This window comes from Aythya marila (assembly GCF_965140915.1).
Source record: "Aythya marila genome assembly, chromosome: 12".
NCBI lineage: Eukaryota > Metazoa > Chordata > Aves > Anseriformes > Anatidae > Aythya > Aythya marila.
Genome location: NC_139053.1, coordinates 9,213,554 through 9,232,940, shown reverse-complemented (window position 1 = coordinate 9,232,940; position 19,387 = coordinate 9,213,554). Strand labels below are relative to the sequence as shown.

Here is a 19,387-nt window from a genome sequence, read left to right as displayed (position 1 = left end):
TGCTGCTGCAGAGCCACCGCCAGACTGTTTGTTATGAAACAAAAGTGCTAAGAGCTAAGTAGCACTTTAGGATGGCGGGAGGCATTTTGTTTGCATGGCTGTGGCTGTATTGACCCGCTAGCTCGCAGGTGGCAGTGGTTCTTCATGGGTCATAGAGTCCTTGTGATTTACAGGGCTGGGTGCACGCAGTGTGGTTCTATTTCTTTTGCTGGGGTTACAAAGTTGGGTTACAGAGTTTACAGGTGCGTGAAGAAAATGTATTTGCAAGGAAAACCTGGCCTTCGGTGCTCTATGTGTCCAAGCTCCTCCATGTCCCCCATGTATGTGTTTGGATGTGAAAAACACCGAAATGAAGGTGGCTTGGGGTTTTCTGGGCTGTAGAACGTCTATATTCATCACCTTGACATCAGGTGGTGTCGGGTAGGGTTTTTGAAAGCAGCCTGGAAGCACACCTGCTGGCTCAAAAGGGTCCTGCACGTGGTGCCACTAAAAGCCTGGTTGGTGGCTTGGCTCTTCCCAGGTGACTGCTCCCAAGAAGCATCGCAGTACGATAGGGGGGTGATTTTCAAGCTGTGAGGCCAGATCCTGGGCTTGCACGTGGCTGTCTGCAGTGCCCATGGGACCTCGTGGCAAGGTGCTACAACACGCTTCTAGTCCAGGAGAAGACTCGTGCAGCTCTGAAATGTCTCGTACCCTTTTCTCCCATCAGCTGCCGCATCCCTTGGGATCCTTTTGTCAGCATGGGAAGCCTCAGTAATTAGCAAAGCCCCACTGAGCTTGTGCATGGCTGACAGGCACGATATACTGAGATGCTTTTATTGCTGTCAGTGATAAAAGTAATTATGCAGATCATTTTCCGTCGGTGGCTCTGTGAGAGTGATGCAGCAGCAAAAGCCTAGGGGCAGGATCTTGCTTGCTTTGAGGGGAGAGATCAGAGGCAGTGAATTTTAGGAGACTGCATATCCAGGCAAAGCCAGCCCTGAAGCAAGAGTGTCTGCTCTGTTACTGTCCTGTCTCCTCGTGGCACAGAGCTCCTGAAAGCAGCTCTCCCAACCGAGATGTACTGAGGAACAGTCCTCAGTGCTGTTGGTCCTGCTGCAAGCCTCCAGCCTAGTGCTAAAAGCCCACCGAGGAGCCATCTGGGCGTCTGACAGATGAACACCCTGATTCCCCTTGGCTTCCCGCACACCACTACGCTCTGGGCTGGCAGTCCCTGAGCAGGAGCTCTCCTGGAGCAAATCTCAGCTCGTGTGCTGAGACACGATGTGGAGCTGAGCTTCTCTCACCCTGGGTCGGGGAAGGGCAGCCTGGTTAAGAAATATATATAACACGTTTTCCTGGGATGCCATGCCCTATGAGGGATGCCATGCCCTACAGCCCTCCTTGGTGTAACCACAGAGAGGATTTCTGTGCTGCAGAAGGCCATGGAGCAGCAAGAGGTAACTGCCAGCTGGAGAAAGCATGGGCATTTGGTCTCAAATGGGGAAAATGAGGTATGAGATCAAAGGGAAAAATTAAAGCATATTTAATAACAACTGATTAAGGAGCTGTTGTGGAGCTCTCTGGTCACCACGGAGCAGTAGGAAGTTGGCTGCAATGTGTTGGAGCCCTTTGGGGTTGGCATGGGGTTGCCAGCCAGGAATGCCAACTTTTGGGGGTGCTGAGTCCTTGTCTCCAGCATCAGTTTTACCCACGTTGGCTGGATCTGCTTGCTGTAGTAAACCAGGCCACCCATGCAAGGGCTTGGCAGCATGCTTGTGATTGCTTTCCCCATGCGGGAAACTGATTAAATCCCAGCCTGGTTTCTTTTTACTGCTCTTTGAGGCTAAACAAGTGAACAGAGGATGGGTCTGCTGGCACCCCGAGCATCACAGCTACCTGCAATGATACAGCATCTGAAAACAGCACTCCCTGCAGTGATCTCCATCTGTGCTCAGATGGAGGCAACCTCCTCTACATAGCTCTGATCTCTTTCCTTTAAGAACCTCCTTCCTTCCCAGGGTCTTGTCGTCTGTCTTGTAAGGCTGGCATTGCAATCGATGGCTTCCAGGAACTTGTTTGAAAATGAAATGAGAACCATATCGATTCTCTCTTTAGAGAAAGCATTTTACTTTTTATTTTTTTTTTTTATTTTTTTCCCTGAATCCAGTGATGGACATGAATAAGCAATAGGGTTTAGCTGAGGTTGAGCTCTTGCTGTGTTTTACCTTCCTGAAGTCCCTCAAGGCACTCGGAGGTGCTGCCCAAGGTAACGCAGCACCGAAGCACGTGGGGACCATGGTCTGCTGGCTCCTGCTGCATGGAAAACTGGTGGGGACCCCATCTCCCCACCCTGGGGCCTCACCTCCCGCACCAGGTATATTTACAGCAGCTCTGTAGATTTGGGAGAGCCGGGGGCATCTTCTGGTTCCTGACTTTGCATCTGGACAGCGGCAGCTCTGCAGCGGACCGAGGAGCTGTAACTAACACTTCACACAAATGGTTGGCTGTAGGCTTTTATAGCCCGAATCAATGAGGCTGATGAGGGGGTTTAATTGGTCTCCAAAGCACTCATTTGCGTTGAAAGAGCTAATAGCTAACAAATGGTTCCTGCCTTTATTCCCATTTTCTGGAACCGCTTGCAATAATGCCTTTTTATACTGATTTAGATAACTTTGCCCTACCTCTTGCAAACAGAGCTGGACTTTTGCACCTCTCCAGGGCCTTGTGAGTCAGGACGGATGGTCTTACACGGGAGGTAGGTGAGGGGCGATGAGCAACAAGATGAACACAGCTTCCAGAGGTTGTTCTAGGGAGAGTGGTGGGGAATGCTCTGGGTGCTCCATCCCAGAAAAAGGAGCCCATTCTGCTTTCTTGGGAGCTTGCAGCCTGCCACTTAGACCACTGCCAGCTGGTCATTGTTTTCCATCTGTTTGCCTCAATTTTTGTCTCACGGCTACTTGCATTTGGGGCAGAAAGCCTCTTTTTCCACTTTGTGCCAAAGCGGTGACAGCCGTGCCGATGGGCCACACAGGGAGGCACCGGGGTGGGAGGCAACTGCGTGTGACAGTAGCAGGGAGAGAAGAATTATTTATCCCAGATCGATCTGAAAGTATTACACTCTCTGAAGTGAAAAGATCTGCTTTTTTTTTTTTTTTTTTTTTTTTTTTTAAATGAAAAAGGGGCTCGATCTGCATCTCCTCGGCTGTGTTTATAGGAGAGGTGAGAACAGGACAATCTTCTGACATACTCTGAGTGAAATTAAATTGGCTTTCTGTGCTACCTAAATATTCCAGTTTTGACTGGGGTCCTCTCCTAAAAGATTTGTGATCCAAATTCAGCAGAAAGGGAGCAAAATGGATAGAGGAGGAATACCTGTTGTTGAAGAGGAGATGCAGCAGGGTGCTGTGTTATTTCTGTGGAGCCTGCCTGCCAGCTTCCTAATGCTTAGAGCTGTGATCAGGGGAAAGTACAAGCTGTTGAATAGCAGGAAAGCATTCTTCATAACAACCCTGAGTTTGTTCTGAAATCTTTTTAAAGGGTTTTCTTACCTGCTCATTGAGCTGTACTTTCAGGCTAAACAAAATTTGTCTTCCTATTTTGGCATAATTTGTGCTTTTCTGAAAACTATTCCATCTTGCACTACATGCAAGATCTTGAGCATGTACTTGCTCATGTTGTATTAGAAGAATTCTGAAAGATGCATTAGCTCTTCTGTATTTCCTTCTTTTTTTTTTTTTCCCCTGCCAAATAGGACCTGGGAGGGATGACCCAATACTTGATTTCTTATTGAGATTATAAAAAGTTACGATGTGCAAAAATGCCAGTGTGCGGTCATGCAGATGGCTTCTGGAGTAAAAAGCAGTGTTTCTGCTGTTTGGGCATGCATTTCAGGAGTGCACAGCCCAGAGCATCTGCTGCAAGGCTCTCTGAGAAGTCCAGCTGTGTTTCCATGTCAGGCACTGCTTCGCTGAGGTTGCAGAGTGAGAGCCGTGCCTTGCTCTCTGTAGGAAGTGTATGAAAAACGTGCAAGGAGGAGAGAGCTGAGAGCCTGTGATAAAGGTGCTGTGTACATAATGATAGGGCAGAGAAGTCCAGGTTCAGTGAACGTGCCTTCATGGCAGCAGAGCATCCTCAAGTGCATACTGTGGACATCACCCCATCAAGACAAAAATACCCAGTGCTACATCCCTGTCAGAGCCAAGACTTTTCTTTAACTAACACATCAAACAGCGGCAAGTCTTAAATGAAATATTGCATCCACTTTGGCACCTGGGATGGGAGGCAGGTGGCCCCTCTTATGCCCTGATCCATGTGCTTAATGCACGTGGACACATTGAACATTGCTGTATTCCCCCGTGGGCTCTGGAGCTGGCGGTTCGCTAGGCTGAAGGCTTTATTCTCATCTCTCTTTAGTAGGTGTTGATGGTTTGGTCTTCTAAGAATTTGTCCGGTTGCTCTCTGGGTTTATAGCTGTTAGCCTCTACAGCATCCTACGGCAGCATGTTCTAACGGAAGGAATGTTCTCTGAAAAAGTACTACTTGTTTTATGTAACTTCTGAGAAAATTATTTTGGGTCCTTGGGTTCCTATCTTATGACTAATGGTGAGATTTTTCTCCTTATTGACATTCTCCAGGCCATTCATGCTTTTACAAACCTCTTAACTGTCTCCCCTGTGTATGTTTTCTAGGTCGAGGAATCCTATTCTGCCTCTCCTCATACAGAAGCAGCTCCATGCTTTTAATCATTCTTTCTGCCCTTCTCCGTTTGAAATGCTCCAACCTTTTTTTTTTCTTTTTTTTCTTGAGATCACAACTACACCCAATATTTCAGCACCAAAACTCTGCCTGGTACTTCAAGACGTGTGCGGCCGCAGCTTTAGGCAGTGGGACAGTTGTAGTTTTCGTGACGTTTATTCTGTGATGGTTCCTGACACTGGTGATTGTAGAGCATCAGCTGAATGTTCGGGGATGTTTCCCTGAGCTGGATGTTCTCCAGGCACCGTGCGCTTCTCCCACTTCTTGGTCGTGGTTCCTCTGCATGCCAGGTATTCACAGGAGGAGAAGGGCAGTGCTTATAAAGCATGCCCATGTCTGACTCTTCTGAACTTCATTTTTACATGTTGAGTTGCCTGCTATAGAAAAGAGATTGTCTAGTTATTGGGAAAGTCGCTGTCTTTCTCACAACATACTTAGCTCTGGTCTGAAACCGCCACCACTGCAGCTCCGTTCAAAGCAGGATGGAGGCAGGATGGCTAAATTCTTGCTAGCCCTGCCACCAGCTGTCACTTGCCTCGTTCCCTGAATGCTGTAAGTGCTGTCAGCTTAGGGGTAAACCTCTGCAAGGACAGCCAGAAACTGAATGCTTAAGGTTGTGCCCCAGACATCCTCATGCTGTGCTCAGGGCAGCTATCAGGAGGTGGTAAATGTGCTGATCCTTGGAACAGATAATCCAGCTAAAAGCTGTAGATGGTTTATTTCTGTTAGCTGGGTTCTGCTCTGTTCCTTGTGCTTCTTCCAGCAAATGAGCTGAGCTGAGCCAGGGCTCTGCTTTGCCTTGTTGCAGGTGAAGATGTTCACACAAGCCTTTATGGAGCAGCTGTAGACGTCAACATCAGGCTGGACAGGAACTCCTTGACAATCGAGAAGACTTACCTCACGCTGGCAAACCGCAGGTCGGTCGTCATCCACAATCGGAGTGAAATCATAGCCCACTTCCAGTGGAAGGCTTTCGTTACTCAGGAAGAGGAGGATCAGCACAAGCTGAGGTTTGTTTGAAGGGTTCGTTTCAGCACGGTACTTGCATGTGGCTTCAAAGGGGTGTTTTTGATCCCAAATGGACTGGGACAAGTAAGCCATCTGAGGTGTCAGGGTGTGTGATGCTGAGCTTTGGGGTGATGGAGCCCAGCACTTCAGGAGTTCTGCCCATACTCCAGCTGGGGATAATATTTTGGGGAGGAAAGTTTGATCACAACAACTGGTTTTCCTCAGACCATGAACTGACATTCTATGGGGGCACAGATCCCTGAGATATGGGGATCCCAGGGCTATGGGGGTCCACGAGGACTGCATTCAGTAGGAGCACTCAGCACAGCTGCACGTGACATCCCTGTTACAATACCTGCTGTGGTGCCTTTGTCCCATTTTTGATAAGATGAAGGCTCTTCTGCCAGTAACAAGCAGGCAGAGGGGTTCCTGCTGCAGGATGCTGAGCTGTCCTGCACTGCCAGGTTTCCAGCACAATGAGGCACCTCGCTGCCTTAGGGGCTGGGTCTCTCCAGATCCCTTAGGGGTCTGCAGGAAAGGCAGGACTTGGAGGCTCCAGCTCCCTGCATGGAGGGATGGGGCAGACTGCGACAACATTGCTGAAGTGACAAGGGCTGGGACAGGTCCTTCAGGGAGTCCCTTTGGTGCAGCTGGGGCATTTCCATCTCCAGCAGCAAAGGAACACGTGCAGCCTGGGAAAATTACACTTACAAGCTTGGATGACTTAGGGAATCCTTGTGCAACTTTTCAGGCTTGGATGGATGTAGGTATATTGGAGTTGCTCTGAGCCCATTGCTGATCAGGAGGCTGCCTTAAACTGGAGCACTTTTTAAGGGCTTCTGAGCAAATAAAGTTCAACATAATTAGGTCAGAAATGCCTTGAAGGCTAAAGCTAGTTTTCCACTGTTCTCTATTTTTAATTACAAAGCGTGTGACTTGAGTGCAAGCTCAACGTGTTAAAAGAAAACCTCATGACCTTCTCTTGGTGCTTCCCTGAACCCTCCCTTCACCATCTCTTCCCACCTGTCTCTGCCTGGACCCTGAGCCACCCCCTTGATGCACACACTGTCATGTGCCCTGCTTGCTGGGGCTGCCCATCCCAGGAGGAACATCTGGGGCTTCACAAAACTGCCCGGGTATCAGTTGTGTTCATCCATGGGGCACGTGCTTGGGTCCCTGAGGGACAGCAGCATCTGCACAGAATTGTTGAGCTCTGCCCAGGAAACACCTGAGCTGAACCTGCAAATTGTGAGTGCAGCAGTGGTGCAGGTAGGGCTGCTGTGAGCTCCTTGGAGAAGGATTCATTTGGGTTTGAAATTACACGAAACACAGAATTCGGCTGTGCCTTTGTGCCTTTCACACCTGTATCTGCTTCTTTGCCTCACAGCTTGGTGGGCTGGTCCTGAAGGATGGGGTTCCCACAAAATAATTCTTGTGGGGTGCCTGGGGCTGAGCAGGCACATACAGAAACTTCTAGAAATATGGGTGTGCTTGGGGCGCTATACAAGATATTCAGCTTTCTGGGCCTAAAAAATATGGGTTTTGTATCACTCCTCTGCAGTTAAGGAAGTGAAAACCAAACCCTAGAGAAGCTGGAGGCCTCACAGCAGGGAAGTCTGTTCCATGGGGGTGGACTGCACTGGGTCCTGCACTGGGATGTGGCCCCAGGAGACCCAGATCACTAGGAGGGGAACATCTAGGGCTCTGCTCTGCATCCTTCCAGGGACATGACGGTGGGATTGCTGTCTGTGGATGGAGGTTTGGTTCAGGATTGCTCATCTCAGTGCCTTCTCCTACTCCAAAGCATTGTAGGTCGGCCATGGAGAAAGATTTCCTATTGCGCTCTACGGGGAGCTAGCCAAAGCAAGTATTTTTGGCACTAGTGACAGCATTTGCCCGAGGCTCTGTCTGTGTGCAGCTCGTAACGGCCACGACTGTATTTCCTTTCTAATTGCATTTGAATTTAGCAGGGTGATGACTGCTATCCTTTTTATTCTGCGTCACCTCAATTTGCCCCATACGGAGCCTTCCACTTGTTCCCCCCGAGCTGTCACCTGCTGGGTCTTCATGGCCAGGGGACTGGAGCGTGAAGGGGGACAGCAGTGTGCCGGGTTGGAAGCTGCTGCTCTGTCACAGCGCTCCCTTCTCATCTCTTGATCGGGATCTTTAGACACCAGAATGATTTCTGCTGCCAGCGCAGGGAGAGACAAGGGCAGGCTCTGCTGAGAAGGCAGAGAAGAGGAGGGAGATGAGGCTGTTCAAGGCTGGACTGAAGGGGATGAATTCAGAGGTGCTGGTCCTGATTTCTTCTCTGGGTGTTGCTCCACAAAGTCCTTTACTCTGTTTTCATGTGCATAAAACCATCCGTTTCATCCAGCTGATGTGATGCCCAAGTCCATCATTTTGCTTTCAAAATGCTCTGGGACCCTATTGCGGAAAACCTTGTAAGGAGCAGCAAGCAGATACCATGTTCTGGTCCAAAAGGGAAGAAAAGCAGCTGATGCTAGTAAGCCGCAGCTGAGATGTGAAGCACTGGGGTGGGTGCCCCGTGTTTCTGCTCCCTGCCTCCCATGAGCAGCTCTATGAGAAGCCAGGTGGGGCAGCTGGTTGGATTCTCCTTTAGTTGCAGCAAAGGCTTTGGGTTTAGAGGCTCTGCTAGGAGCTGCTGGCTTTCAAAACCCTTTTCTCACCTTGTACTGAAAAGAAAATCACCTGCTGTGATGGCAAGCAGTGATCCAGCCCATGCAGGACCCCTGGGCTCTGGACGAGCCCCTCGCTGTGCTGCTGCAGCTCCTTGCTGAGCATGTCGCTGGCCATGCTCTCGCACGGCAGCCTCTGCAAATATGCTGCTTATTAAATTATCCGCTTGGTTTCTCTCTCCCTGTGGCCTCAGGCTGTGTGGCAGGCTGCAGCAGCAGGAGGAGAGCGAGATGGATCGCTTCATCGAGGAGTGCGCCGTGGACCCCACTCTGCGAGAGCGCCTCACCGTGCTCTCCCGCATCTTCCACAACAAGCGGGCGAAGGTGCAGGGGGACTCCATGCTCTTCTCCGACAACATCTTCACCGTCGAGCCAGTGGTAAGCGACAGCCGAGAACCCCTCCCTTCTCCTCCTCCCGAAATGAGGTCGCTCGGCACATCCCTGCCTCAGCTGGCCTGGGAGAGAAGAGATCAGGTTTCTAGCAAGGCTGGGAGAGCGGAAAAAAAAAAAGCTGCAAGAAGCTGCACAAAGCTGAGCTGCTAAAGGGCTGTGAGTTTACTGCTGTAGGCAGCAGAGTGCTGCTGTGCTTGCTGGGCTGTGTGGGGATGGGTCAGTACCTGGCCCTGTCTTACCTTGCTCTCCCCAGCATAAAATGGGGCTGGGAGCAGCTTCCAGTTCAGCCCAGTGTCTGAGGAGCTCCCTGGTGTTATAAATTAGACCACACAATTTACAGGTCTATTGTAATTATTTTATTAATCAAGTAAGCAGACACAAGCAAAACAGCGCTGGGCGGCTGGGGAGTCTCCGCTCCGCAACAGCACGCACCTTCCCTTTCCAGGGTAGCTATTTTATAGCAGTCGAGTTCCAGCTTATCGAGACCTATTGAACTGGCTGAGGCTGCGCAGTTTATTGTTGAGAGGGGGGGTCGTTGTTCCTCTGCTGGTGTTCACACGTTGTGCTCGTATTCAGGTGGGGGTAATGAAGCGGCAGACAGGATGTCTGGTTTCACTCAAGGATGTGTATCCAATACTCCCTCCTGTTATCTGCTTGCTTTAATCCTCCCCTTTACCAAGGCCGTTAATTTGTACAACCTTATCTCTTCAGCAGTTTCTCCAAATTCCTCAAAGACAATGAACAAACCCCCCACTAATTTATCACACCTGGGAGCAAGGCAGCAGTGCTGGGCTGTGAGTGCTCGGCTCGTGCTTCCTGAGCTCCTCTCATCCATGCATCCATCTGAAATACACTTGGAGCTTGCAGAGGCAGCACTTCAGGCACACCTTACACGTACTCTATTGCAGCTTAGCAAAGGACATCAGAGCATTGTCAGTTCACACAGTAATTCAAAAAAAAAAAAAAACACAACAAAACCAAAGGAGGCCAAACTCAGCCCAGGTTTAACTGTGGAAGTACCAATCCCTTCATGTACCATGTGTGAATCTCCTGCCCACTGCCACCTCTGAGCCTGGACACAGGGCTGGTGGATTGAAATAGGCTTTTTGAGTTCTGCAACATGTAGTCACAGAAATATTTTTGCTTTTCTGTTTACACAAATCCCCAGGTGTTTCAATCAACCCAAGCTGTAACTGAGTATCTGCATGGTCTGAGGCAATGCCTGCTCTGAGCAGTGCAAAACCTTGACTCATCTTTGGAGCAAACCCTAGAACGAGACCAACCTCTTATTTCCCTTAAAATAGGTGAAACTATTTTTTTCAGAGAAAGGGACTGTGTTCTCTTCCTTATAGCCCCAATGTGGCTGAGAGCCACCAAGGCCAGCACAACAGCAGTTTCACCCTGCTAGCTTATAGCAGCAAGGTTGACCAAGAGATAACATCAGAAAGGTAAGAACAATGTTGTGGGCAGAAGCTGAGCACTAAAAGCATCCTGTGGGGTATCAGGGCAGTGTTTGGAGCGTGTCCCAGGGCTCAAGTCCTGACTGGAAACGTTTCCTAGCTGGCCCTGTTGCTGTTACACACCTTGCTCCAGGACTGACTCTAAATGAGCTTACACACAAGTCTCTCCCCTTCTGTCTTGTGCAGCATTACCAGGCTTTTGTTTTCCATTAATTTCATTATTTATAGAGCAACCATTTCCATATTCAGCTTTGGTCCCGTCTTTCTTTTCCCCCTGCCCAGCACAAGGAATTTTTTTCATCAAATAGGTATTTTGTCCTCTTTATCAAACGCAGAATCTGAAACTCCACCGTCAGTGACTCAGCCTCCTTCCTGGCGGTGGCCTCATGCCCCTCTGCTTTGGCAGACACCCTTTGTGCTCTTCCAGGTAAACCTGATGAAGAGGACACCCAAGGCTGGGACCTTGATGCCTCCACAGACCTTCTGGCCATCAGTAGAGGCTGCTCTCTTCTTCCTCTCATTGTCTCTGGTATACGAGAGCACCCAATGAAAATTACCAAATCCTTTTGTGACCAGGCACTGGAGGAAGGATGGGTTAAAGCTGATTCATTTTTAAAGCCCTCCAATTGTTTCCAGTGGTTAGGAAGCTGATGGAAGCTTACAGGCTGGAGAGCTTCCTGGGCAGGATGGCTCGGCGGAGTTCATGCAGGAGTTTTGCTGCCCATGTGGATCATCAGCCCCTGGTATTTTCAGCTGTGGCTGCCTGTAGAAGCTGCAGCAGATCGCTTCAGTCCGCGCGGGGTTAACGAGCTGATGAAAATTATAACACCGCCGAAGAGAAGGCAGTGATTTTGGAGCTACCACGTGACGACAAACATTTTGAGCAGCCGTCCGAGCCTGTGGGAAACAAGCTGTTACACAACTCCGACTTCCCCAATGCATCTCAGATTTGGCTTAATTTGTTTTTGCAAATACTCGCAATATGTCAGCAGAAGCAGCTGCGGTAGAAGCCCAGGTGGCTACCGCAGGACAACGTCCTTGCTTTTTTGCTGCATCCTGCCCACCACAGCCCGGCTGTAAGTCACATTGCAAACACGTGGGAGCTGACTCCTTGGAAATGGAAACCAGGGGGAAAGGGAGGGCATGGGTTCGTTACCATTGCGCTGCCCTTGATGAGCCATCGCTGTCCTGCCCTTGCCTGGTGGTGATTCCTCAGCACCACGTGCGAGCTGGGAGTGGATGGAGGTGGTCTGCAGGATTTCCAGGTGTTGGATTTCCAGGTTGTGTTTTGGAGGCAGAGGTTGGGCCAGGAGGCAGCAGCATGGGAGTTCCTTGCCTCGGCTGAGGAACCAAGCTGCTGCCCGTGCCCAGGGAGGTTCCTGCAGGTTGTGGCAGAAGGCACAGGCTCTGCTGAGAGCAGTGGTGCATCCTGCAGCCCGCCATGGGTTCAGCTATTTATGGGAAGAGGCAGCTGTTAGGACACACTTCAGGTGTTGTTTCGGTGCTTCTGTTGCCAGCAGGGTCTTTGGTTTGATGTCTGCTTTGAACAGCAACATCTATCCTACGGCTCACGTCCTCTTCTGCAAAACTAAGCAGAGGATTTGGTGAACTTCTCAAGAGCAGCTTGTTCTGCTTCAGGCTGTCAGGAAACTGGTGGATTCTCATTATTTAAGGACTGAGAGAGGGGAAAAAAGGGATCTGCAAACACCTGCAGTTGGATTCTTGCATGGAGACCACGTGTGCTGCTGTGAGTCCCAACGTGCTGCTGCATCACTCTGGCCACAGCCACTGCAGTTTTTGTGCTTCACCATCGTGTGTCCATCCTCTGCAATCGGTGCCACCAGCCTGAGGCTGCCATTGAGCTGTCAGCATCGTCATATGGTGTCTGCAGCACCTCGGGTTGGGTTCCTGCCCTTGATAACAGCCACAGCAGGGTCCCGTGCTCTGTGTTCTCCTTGCAGACAGCACACCAGCCCAGCAGACCACTTGCACCAGAGCTCTCAAGGCAGGCACGCCTGCAGCAGCTAGCCTGAAAGGGTGGGAAATGAAGCATATCCTTTTAACCAGCAGCCCTTGTTTTCCCGGGGTAGCAGAAATGTGGTGAGGAACCTCTTCAACAGTCTATTTTAATTTCCCAGGAGAAATAACTCATAATATCTTCTAGCTTTATAGTCTGACATACTGCAGTAACGAAGGGAGAAATGACCAGAATTTCCCAGAATAGTTATGACTGTCTTAAAAGAATTTGTTTTAGTCGTGGAACAGTAGAATGAAATGTAACTGGTAATTTTTTCTTGCCCTCCACCTTTGGAGTCAAGCCACCAGGCTTACAGACTCGCTGGCAGAACAGGGAAGTTTTCTCTGGATGGATTTCTAAAAGTCTTTCTTAAAAATAGGCTGCATCCTGCAGCAGGGTGATTTCACATCACGAGATGGGTCTGTTAACTGCTGATGAAGGTTTTCTTGCACGTGAGGATGAGTGCAAGGCTACACTGATAACTCTGCATTAGAATTATCCTGGAGGGCTGTGCTGGAGCCTGGGTTTTGCTGCCAGTCCTTGGGCTTGTTTCCTACAGAGCCTTGGAAGCGTCTCATCTGACCCTATACTGGGATGGGGCCACGCTTTAGATTTATGGAGATGTCCCTTGCCAGGATCTCGGCTTGTCACTGAAAGGCTTCCTGGAGCGTTGTTCCCAGCACCAGGGTTGTGTGCTGCACCCTCACCTGCTCAGGCTGTAAAACATCTGCCCCGAGCCCTGGGCTGCCCCCCACGGATTAATTGTGCAGTGTGCGGGGACATCCCAGCAGCATTGCAGCAGTCGCTGTGGTCTTGGTGGTCCCACAAATCATCCCACCAGGAACAGAGTCACTCGGAGCAGTACCTGCAGAGACTCATTTCCCCTCCCTGGCTGTTTGGAGATGTAAATCTGCAGCGTTCTCCCAGGTTGTTGCTGAAGGTGTATTTCTTTTTGGTGTTGGGGCTGCCCCTCAGGCTATGCAGTGCTGTGGATCCTTGTTTTCCTCTGGCCAGTGCACTCCTGGTGTGGTGCAAGGACTGGAGAAGGGTTTTAGCTTATCCTGGGGTGCCCATGCTTTTTGCTTTTGGCACAAAACTTGGGGCTGGAGGAGAACCTGGGTTGTTGTGCCTCGTATCCCCAGGCTCCCAATAGATTATCCAAGGGCATCCATGCCCTGAGTCAGCCTGCTATACGGCAGGAGCTCTACTTGGGACACTGGGGCTCTGGATTTTTTTTTGGCTGAAGGTTAGCCCCACTTCAAGGGGAGCACTGGTGGTGCTGCGGGACCCAGGCCGAGCTCTGCTGGGGGCCAAATCCTTGCTGTGCTCAGCTTCTGAACGTGTTTTTGGAACATGGCTTTTAGGGTGCTCTCCCTGAACCCCTCCCTGCCACAGCTGCAACGTTTCCTGGTGCTGTTTTTGAGTGGTTTCCCACTCCTGTCCCTGCCTTCTGGCTCTGTGCCACCTCCCTGGGTCCCCGTGCACTGCCGGGTCTGTCCTTACTACGAGATATATTGCGGGGCCGAGCCCTGGTGCTGCATCGGCCCTATTTCCATCACAGATGTGCTGGCCTCAGAGCTGGTCGTATCCCACAGTCAGCTAAACTCACTCAGCTAGAAAACCACGCTGTTGTTTGCAGATACATATTCATTAGGCCAACGGGTTTTTAATTTTCTCCCTTTCCTGCTTAGGTTCGTTTTTTGCTTATGAATTGTGTTACGCTCGCTTTCATTAGCGGGAGATGTATTGCCTCTGTCAACCGCTGAGTAATAACCCAACTGCCCCGAGGTGCCCACGGGGCCAAGAAGTCTGATTTTGGTGTGTAAGGCAACCCGCGAGCAGCAAAACTGGGCTCTGCCAGGCAGCTGACCTGGAAGAGTGGTTCTGCCGCATTACACCCACGGGAGTTTGTTGCTGGGTCTCTGGAAGGAGGGATGTGCTCTCGCTTCCCAGGCACGGTTGGACTCAGTGGGAACTTGTTCTGCTACTATCAGTGTTGATATAAAATCTCAGCCTGCTTTTCCAGACATGTTCCAAAGATTTACAACAAGCACGGAGTCCCAGCGATGGTCATTTTGTGGTAGGCGATGTCTGGGCTACCCAGGGGAAATTTCCCCTCGGTTCTGCTCTGTAGCAGAGCTCTTGGTCTTTGCGTGGAGGTGGTGGTGGACGATGGCCTCTGGTTTCTTTGGGTGCCTGCACAGGAGGCATTTGGTATTGTTGATCAGCCCACACCAATTAGATTAGACCCCGAGGAAATAACCCAGGGAAGCTTTGTCTTCACCCTATTCCTTGCAGAATCTGGCAGATGCCTCACCTCTAGTTTTTTGGAGGAGAACCCAAGCAACTTTGTGCTTTCAGGCTTTGTGCTAATGTGCTGGCGGTGATTTCTGGGTGTTGGAGGAGGTTTCCTCCTCACCTGCTTTCTCCTCCACGCAGCTCTCTCCGAGCAGGCTGCGTGCTCTGGGAGCCGTTTGCAGCTGCAGCCCAACAACTCGCCGCATCTCTTCGATCTCCGCGGGAGCCGTCCTCTGAGCTCGAAGCACCGAGTCGATGGGAAGCGTTATGGCTGCTTAATATTCCTGCCCAAGGAGCGCCAGAGGCTGCTGTCAGCTCAGGACTCTTCTGGACAAAGCACTGAGGATACCCAGCAGCCAGCAGAATTAAGGCCCTACTTTGTTGATAGAATAATAACTCCGCTCTCTTTGTCTCCTTCAATTTCTTCATCCCTTGCAGGGTAGTATTATAATAATTGTCAGAACTGCGCGTTTATGCCAACAAAGGTACAAAGAAGCACTGGCGATGTTAGGGCTCGAGTCAGATGCTTGGGATGCCTCTAAGCAAGAGCACGACAAAAGCTATTTTACCTGATTTTTTATTTTTTTTGGGAGGTTGAAAGAGGTGCAGAACTGTAGCAAATGCCATCTCTGTGTCTGATCCTGCGTTCAGGAACAGAGGGGCTGTGCATCCTGCAGAGGCAAACAGGCCACATCTGACTGTCAGCTCCTTCCTCTGATCTTTAACGAAATGCCCCTACCAGGTACCAGCAGAGGTGAGGGATTTAGAAACAGGTGTTTTCAGCCGATACCAAACTCTCTGATAAGTTTTGTTGCTAAGCATTCACTTGCTCCTTGCTCTTCATTGATGCATGAATATAGGCTACAAGGCTGTGGTTGAAAAGGAGAAAGGTGATGTCTGGAGATATAACCGGTTTGCTGCCCACTTCTGTTTCAGGAGGGAGACATCTGGCCAAACTCCTCAGCTGAAATTAACGTGATCTTCAAACCCCGGGAAGCTCGAGTCTACCAGCAGACCATCTTCTGCGACATCTCAGGTACGGCTCCCCTCTCCCTCTTCCCTCGCCCACCGTGCTGGTGGCCTTGCCCTTCCTCTGGGGCTCTGTATGGTGCCTGTTATGCTCCATGAGTGGAAAGGAAACATCATTTTTTCCCCACGTTGTCCCCATTGAAGAGGAAGAGATGCGAGGCCGTGGTCCTCCAGCAGCCAGGCTGCTCTGTGCCGTTCCCTTCCGAGCTGGCGGATACAAATGTCACGGAGCAGCTTTTTATTTATACAGTAATTGCACGGGGTTTGCTTGGCAAATGCCACCTACGGTAATTACACAGGGCTTGTGTTAACAAACTGTCTTCCTGCCCGCCAGCTGCAGTTGTTAGAGATGTGGAAGGGAAGGGTTTGTTTTAAAAGTTGTCTCCCGGGGAATGCTGCACGCCAGTTCTGGCGTCCATTGCTTTGCTGCAGGCATCTCCAGGGCTTGCACCAGCAGGGCTGCTCCATGGAGGAGAGGGAGGAAAGCTGCTGGCGTGCAGTCCTGGAGCCAGCCTGGGCATGGAGCTGCTTCTGGGAACAGGAGCTGGCTCTTTCATGGCCAAAATGGGCCCACAGAGAGCTCAGCTCTTCCACTGGCTCCTTGCAGGATGACTTAGAGTAGGTCTTTTAAATTGTGCCGAGCCCCCCTCCTTGTAAAACCAGAGCAGATCCACTGTGCTATCAGGGTGGGAACTGTCAGAGTCAAGGTCCTTGGTGCAGAAAGAGTTTGAAGAAGAAACAGCCACTCTCAGCTAGGGAGTCAGTTGATTTCGCCTTGTTTCCTCCAAGAAGCGTGGCTGTTCCTTGTGCATTTGGATGCTGGTCACAGGTGCCTTTGGAGTGTGATGTGCAGGTGGCCCACATGTCCCTTGCTGGGAATAGGTGGAGGTTTTGCCCTGAGGCATTGCACAGCTGGATCTCATGCCCCACGAGAAAGGTGTTTTGGCCTCCACTTCTCTGCAGGTGTCTCCTTGCGTTGCTTGGAAGGTCCTGGTGGATCAGGGGGTTTACAGAATTGATCAGCATCATGCAACCTGCAAACCTGGCAGTTAAGAAGTGATTTGAAATTTGCTCTCAGCAAATATTTGAGCTCAGAATGAACCTTTAGTTATTCATGCAAATAAAACCACGGCTCTTGAGTTGCTGGAAGGAAGCATGCAGAAGAGGATGGGGGCTCAGAGGCATAACATCATTCAGTTTTAGGTTTGTCTGCTCTCAGAAATGTATTAGGCTTGGTATTAGGACTGATTTATTCCAAAATCCCTTAAGCCTCTCACAGGCCTGGGCCATGAGAGCTGGAAGAGCAAAGCCCCAAATGATGAGCCCAGGGGCAGAGCCGTGTGATGTGAAGCTATGGATCTCTGAAAATCATGTTCAAAACCAGCCACAAAACACGGGGCTGCTCTGTGAGCAGAAAACAGGTGTCAGAAGCAGCAGAAGTTAAGGATTTTGACAGCAAAGTCCTGTGCCTTTGGGCCACTTGCACTGATTTGGAATCAAGGCGACTGTCTGGAAGCAGTGCTGGATTGCACGCCTTGCACAATGTGTCCAGGTATTATCCCTCCTGAGATCCAAATCCTTGCTCCACAGCATCGGGTGTGTGGGGTTGAGGCCCAAAAGGAGGCTTGTTTTCAGTCTCGGTCCTCCTGAGCAAGGCTGCCTGTACTTTGGTCTGCAAGGAGGAAGAGCAAAGTTTCTGTTATTTCCTAAATCTCCAGGACCAGCAGAGGGTTTCTGTGGGCCTCTGGGAGAGGTTGAGGACGTCCTGCAGGAGGAGGATCTGGTTGGTTCAGGTGCAGTGGCCGTGGGACACATTGCTCAGGTGCATGCACTTCAGCTTTGCAGTGTGATCATGGACAAAAGCTCATCACTTGAAAGCATTTGCCATTTCCTAAGAGCTTTGGTGGTTTAGACCTAGAGTTTTTAATGAAAATGAAGCCCCTCGTGATGCCAGATGGAGAAATCTTTTGACAGTGAGCACCCAATGCTGCCTCCTTTACTCTGTCTGTGAAAGAAAATCCACAGCCCTCCAATTAGTGTCTGAGCTGTGAAACACAACTCTCATCTCTGCTGTCGGCTGGCCTTTGGCTGTATCCATTTAAAAACTGTTGAATTCAACAAGGCTCCATAGCTCTTGCTTTCTGGCTTTGGGCTTTTATCGAACATCCTTACCTTGTGGCTGCGAGATCAAAAAGTCAGACGGCATTGAAAAGGCTGTGCCAGGAGAGTGTTTCAAGTTGTGGCACAGTCACCATGCTGTCGCATCTGGGTCCCTCTTTCCCACAGCAAGTCGTTTAGGATGTTTTTAGGGCATTTTTAATGGTGTGGCAGAATTAAAAATAAATAAATAAATAAATAAAAGAACACAACCTTCAGACCCTAATCTTTAATAAATGGTGGGCATTACTCTACTTTCCTCTCCTCCTTCTGCTACTCACCTTCTGTGCAGGACGTGATGGCAGCAGGGAGACCCAAGCCCAGACGTGAGGTAGGATTCAGACTGCTCCAGTGGTTCAGAGCAATCTTTTGGACCGAAAACTCCTGTATTATGTCACCTTAACAGCCCTACAGAAGCAAAGGAGCATGGTGGAGTTCAGGTGTAAAGCTGTGCTCCTGCAGTGAGGCTGGCAGCTCTGGGGGGCTTCGTCTTGGGCCATATGTGTCTGTCCTCGCTTCTGTTTCATGATCTTTGTGCCTTCACCTAATGGGTTTCAGCCTCACCCAAGCTCATGGGTGGAAGTTTGCAGATGATGTGTGAAGTTCAGTGTTGTTTTTTCAGGGCACAAGCTGATGGCTGTGTTAGAGACTGTCCCAAGGGGGCATTCCTCATGCATCCCTGTGTCTTCTGCTGGAGCATCCAGAGCTGGTCCCTGCCCGTGTGGGGACAGAGCCTGGCACTGAGGGGCACAGAGGGAACGATGGCACTGAGCTGGAAACCTCTCCAAACCTCTCCCCAGGCCGAGAGACCAGACTGCCCCTGCGTGTCAAAGGGGAAGGTGAAGGGCCCAGGCTGCGCTTCAGCTTTGACCAGCTTGACATCGGGAAGGTGTTCGTGGGATCAGCCCACAGCTACGAGGTGAGATGGAGGAGGTTGCGTTGGGTCTCAGCACAGCACTTCTGTGGTTAGGGGTCAAATCCAGGGGGCCAGGCAAAGTCTGGGTGCTTTTGGTGGGGCCTGGGAGATGAATGTGGTGTGTCAAATCCTACTTCTACTCTTGGTAACCTTTGGGGGCGGCTGGGAGGCTTCGTGCACAAACTCAAGACCTGAAAGCAGCACTAGGTCGACAGGGTAAGTGTTCAGAGGCTATGGGTTCAGCCCTGGATGAAATGTGCCTCTGTACCCTGGCTGTTGAAAAGCAGCCAGAAGGAATTTGAAGTGCAACCCAGTGCAAAGAGGCTTTGGTGGAGCACATCCTGCCTGATCCTGGGCAATGGAAGCCACCCAGTCCCCAGCTCACATCTGGTCCTTGTGCAGAACCAGGGAGCACCCTCTGCTGCCTCTCACTGAGCTTCAAACTTGGTGCCTCCCTGGCTCTATAAAGAACAAAGCCTTTCTGCAAACGAAGCCAGGAAACTTTCCATAGATTTGCCCTACCAATAGCATCATTTTTTTTCAAATTAAAAAAAAAAAAGAAAGCAGAGCAACTGAGGTAGTAAATGAGGCAATGCATCATGCCAGACATTTTCAAAAGCTTGACTGTGGCAGGGAAGGACATGTTGAGGTGCTTTCTTACCAAAATATTTTG

At 50.3% G+C, this 19,387-nt stretch overlaps 1 protein-coding gene across 1 annotated transcript in view; it reads left to right on the top strand.

Moving 5' to 3' along the window:
- Nucleotides 1-19,387, top strand: part of HYDIN (HYDIN axonemal central pair apparatus protein) — a gene marked incomplete at both ends in the record, with an annotated part of 112,763 nt that overhangs the window by 16,653 nt on the left and 76,723 nt on the right. The window contains 4 exons of the mRNA XM_082770196.1: nucleotides 5,546-5,747; nucleotides 8,639-8,822; nucleotides 15,549-15,648; nucleotides 18,599-18,717. Of these exons, the coding sequence (XP_082626322.1) occupies nucleotides 5,546-5,747; nucleotides 8,639-8,822; nucleotides 15,549-15,648; nucleotides 18,599-18,717 (605 nt within the window). The remainder of the gene's footprint in view (nucleotides 1-5,545; nucleotides 5,748-8,638; nucleotides 8,823-15,548; nucleotides 15,649-18,598; nucleotides 18,718-19,387) is intronic.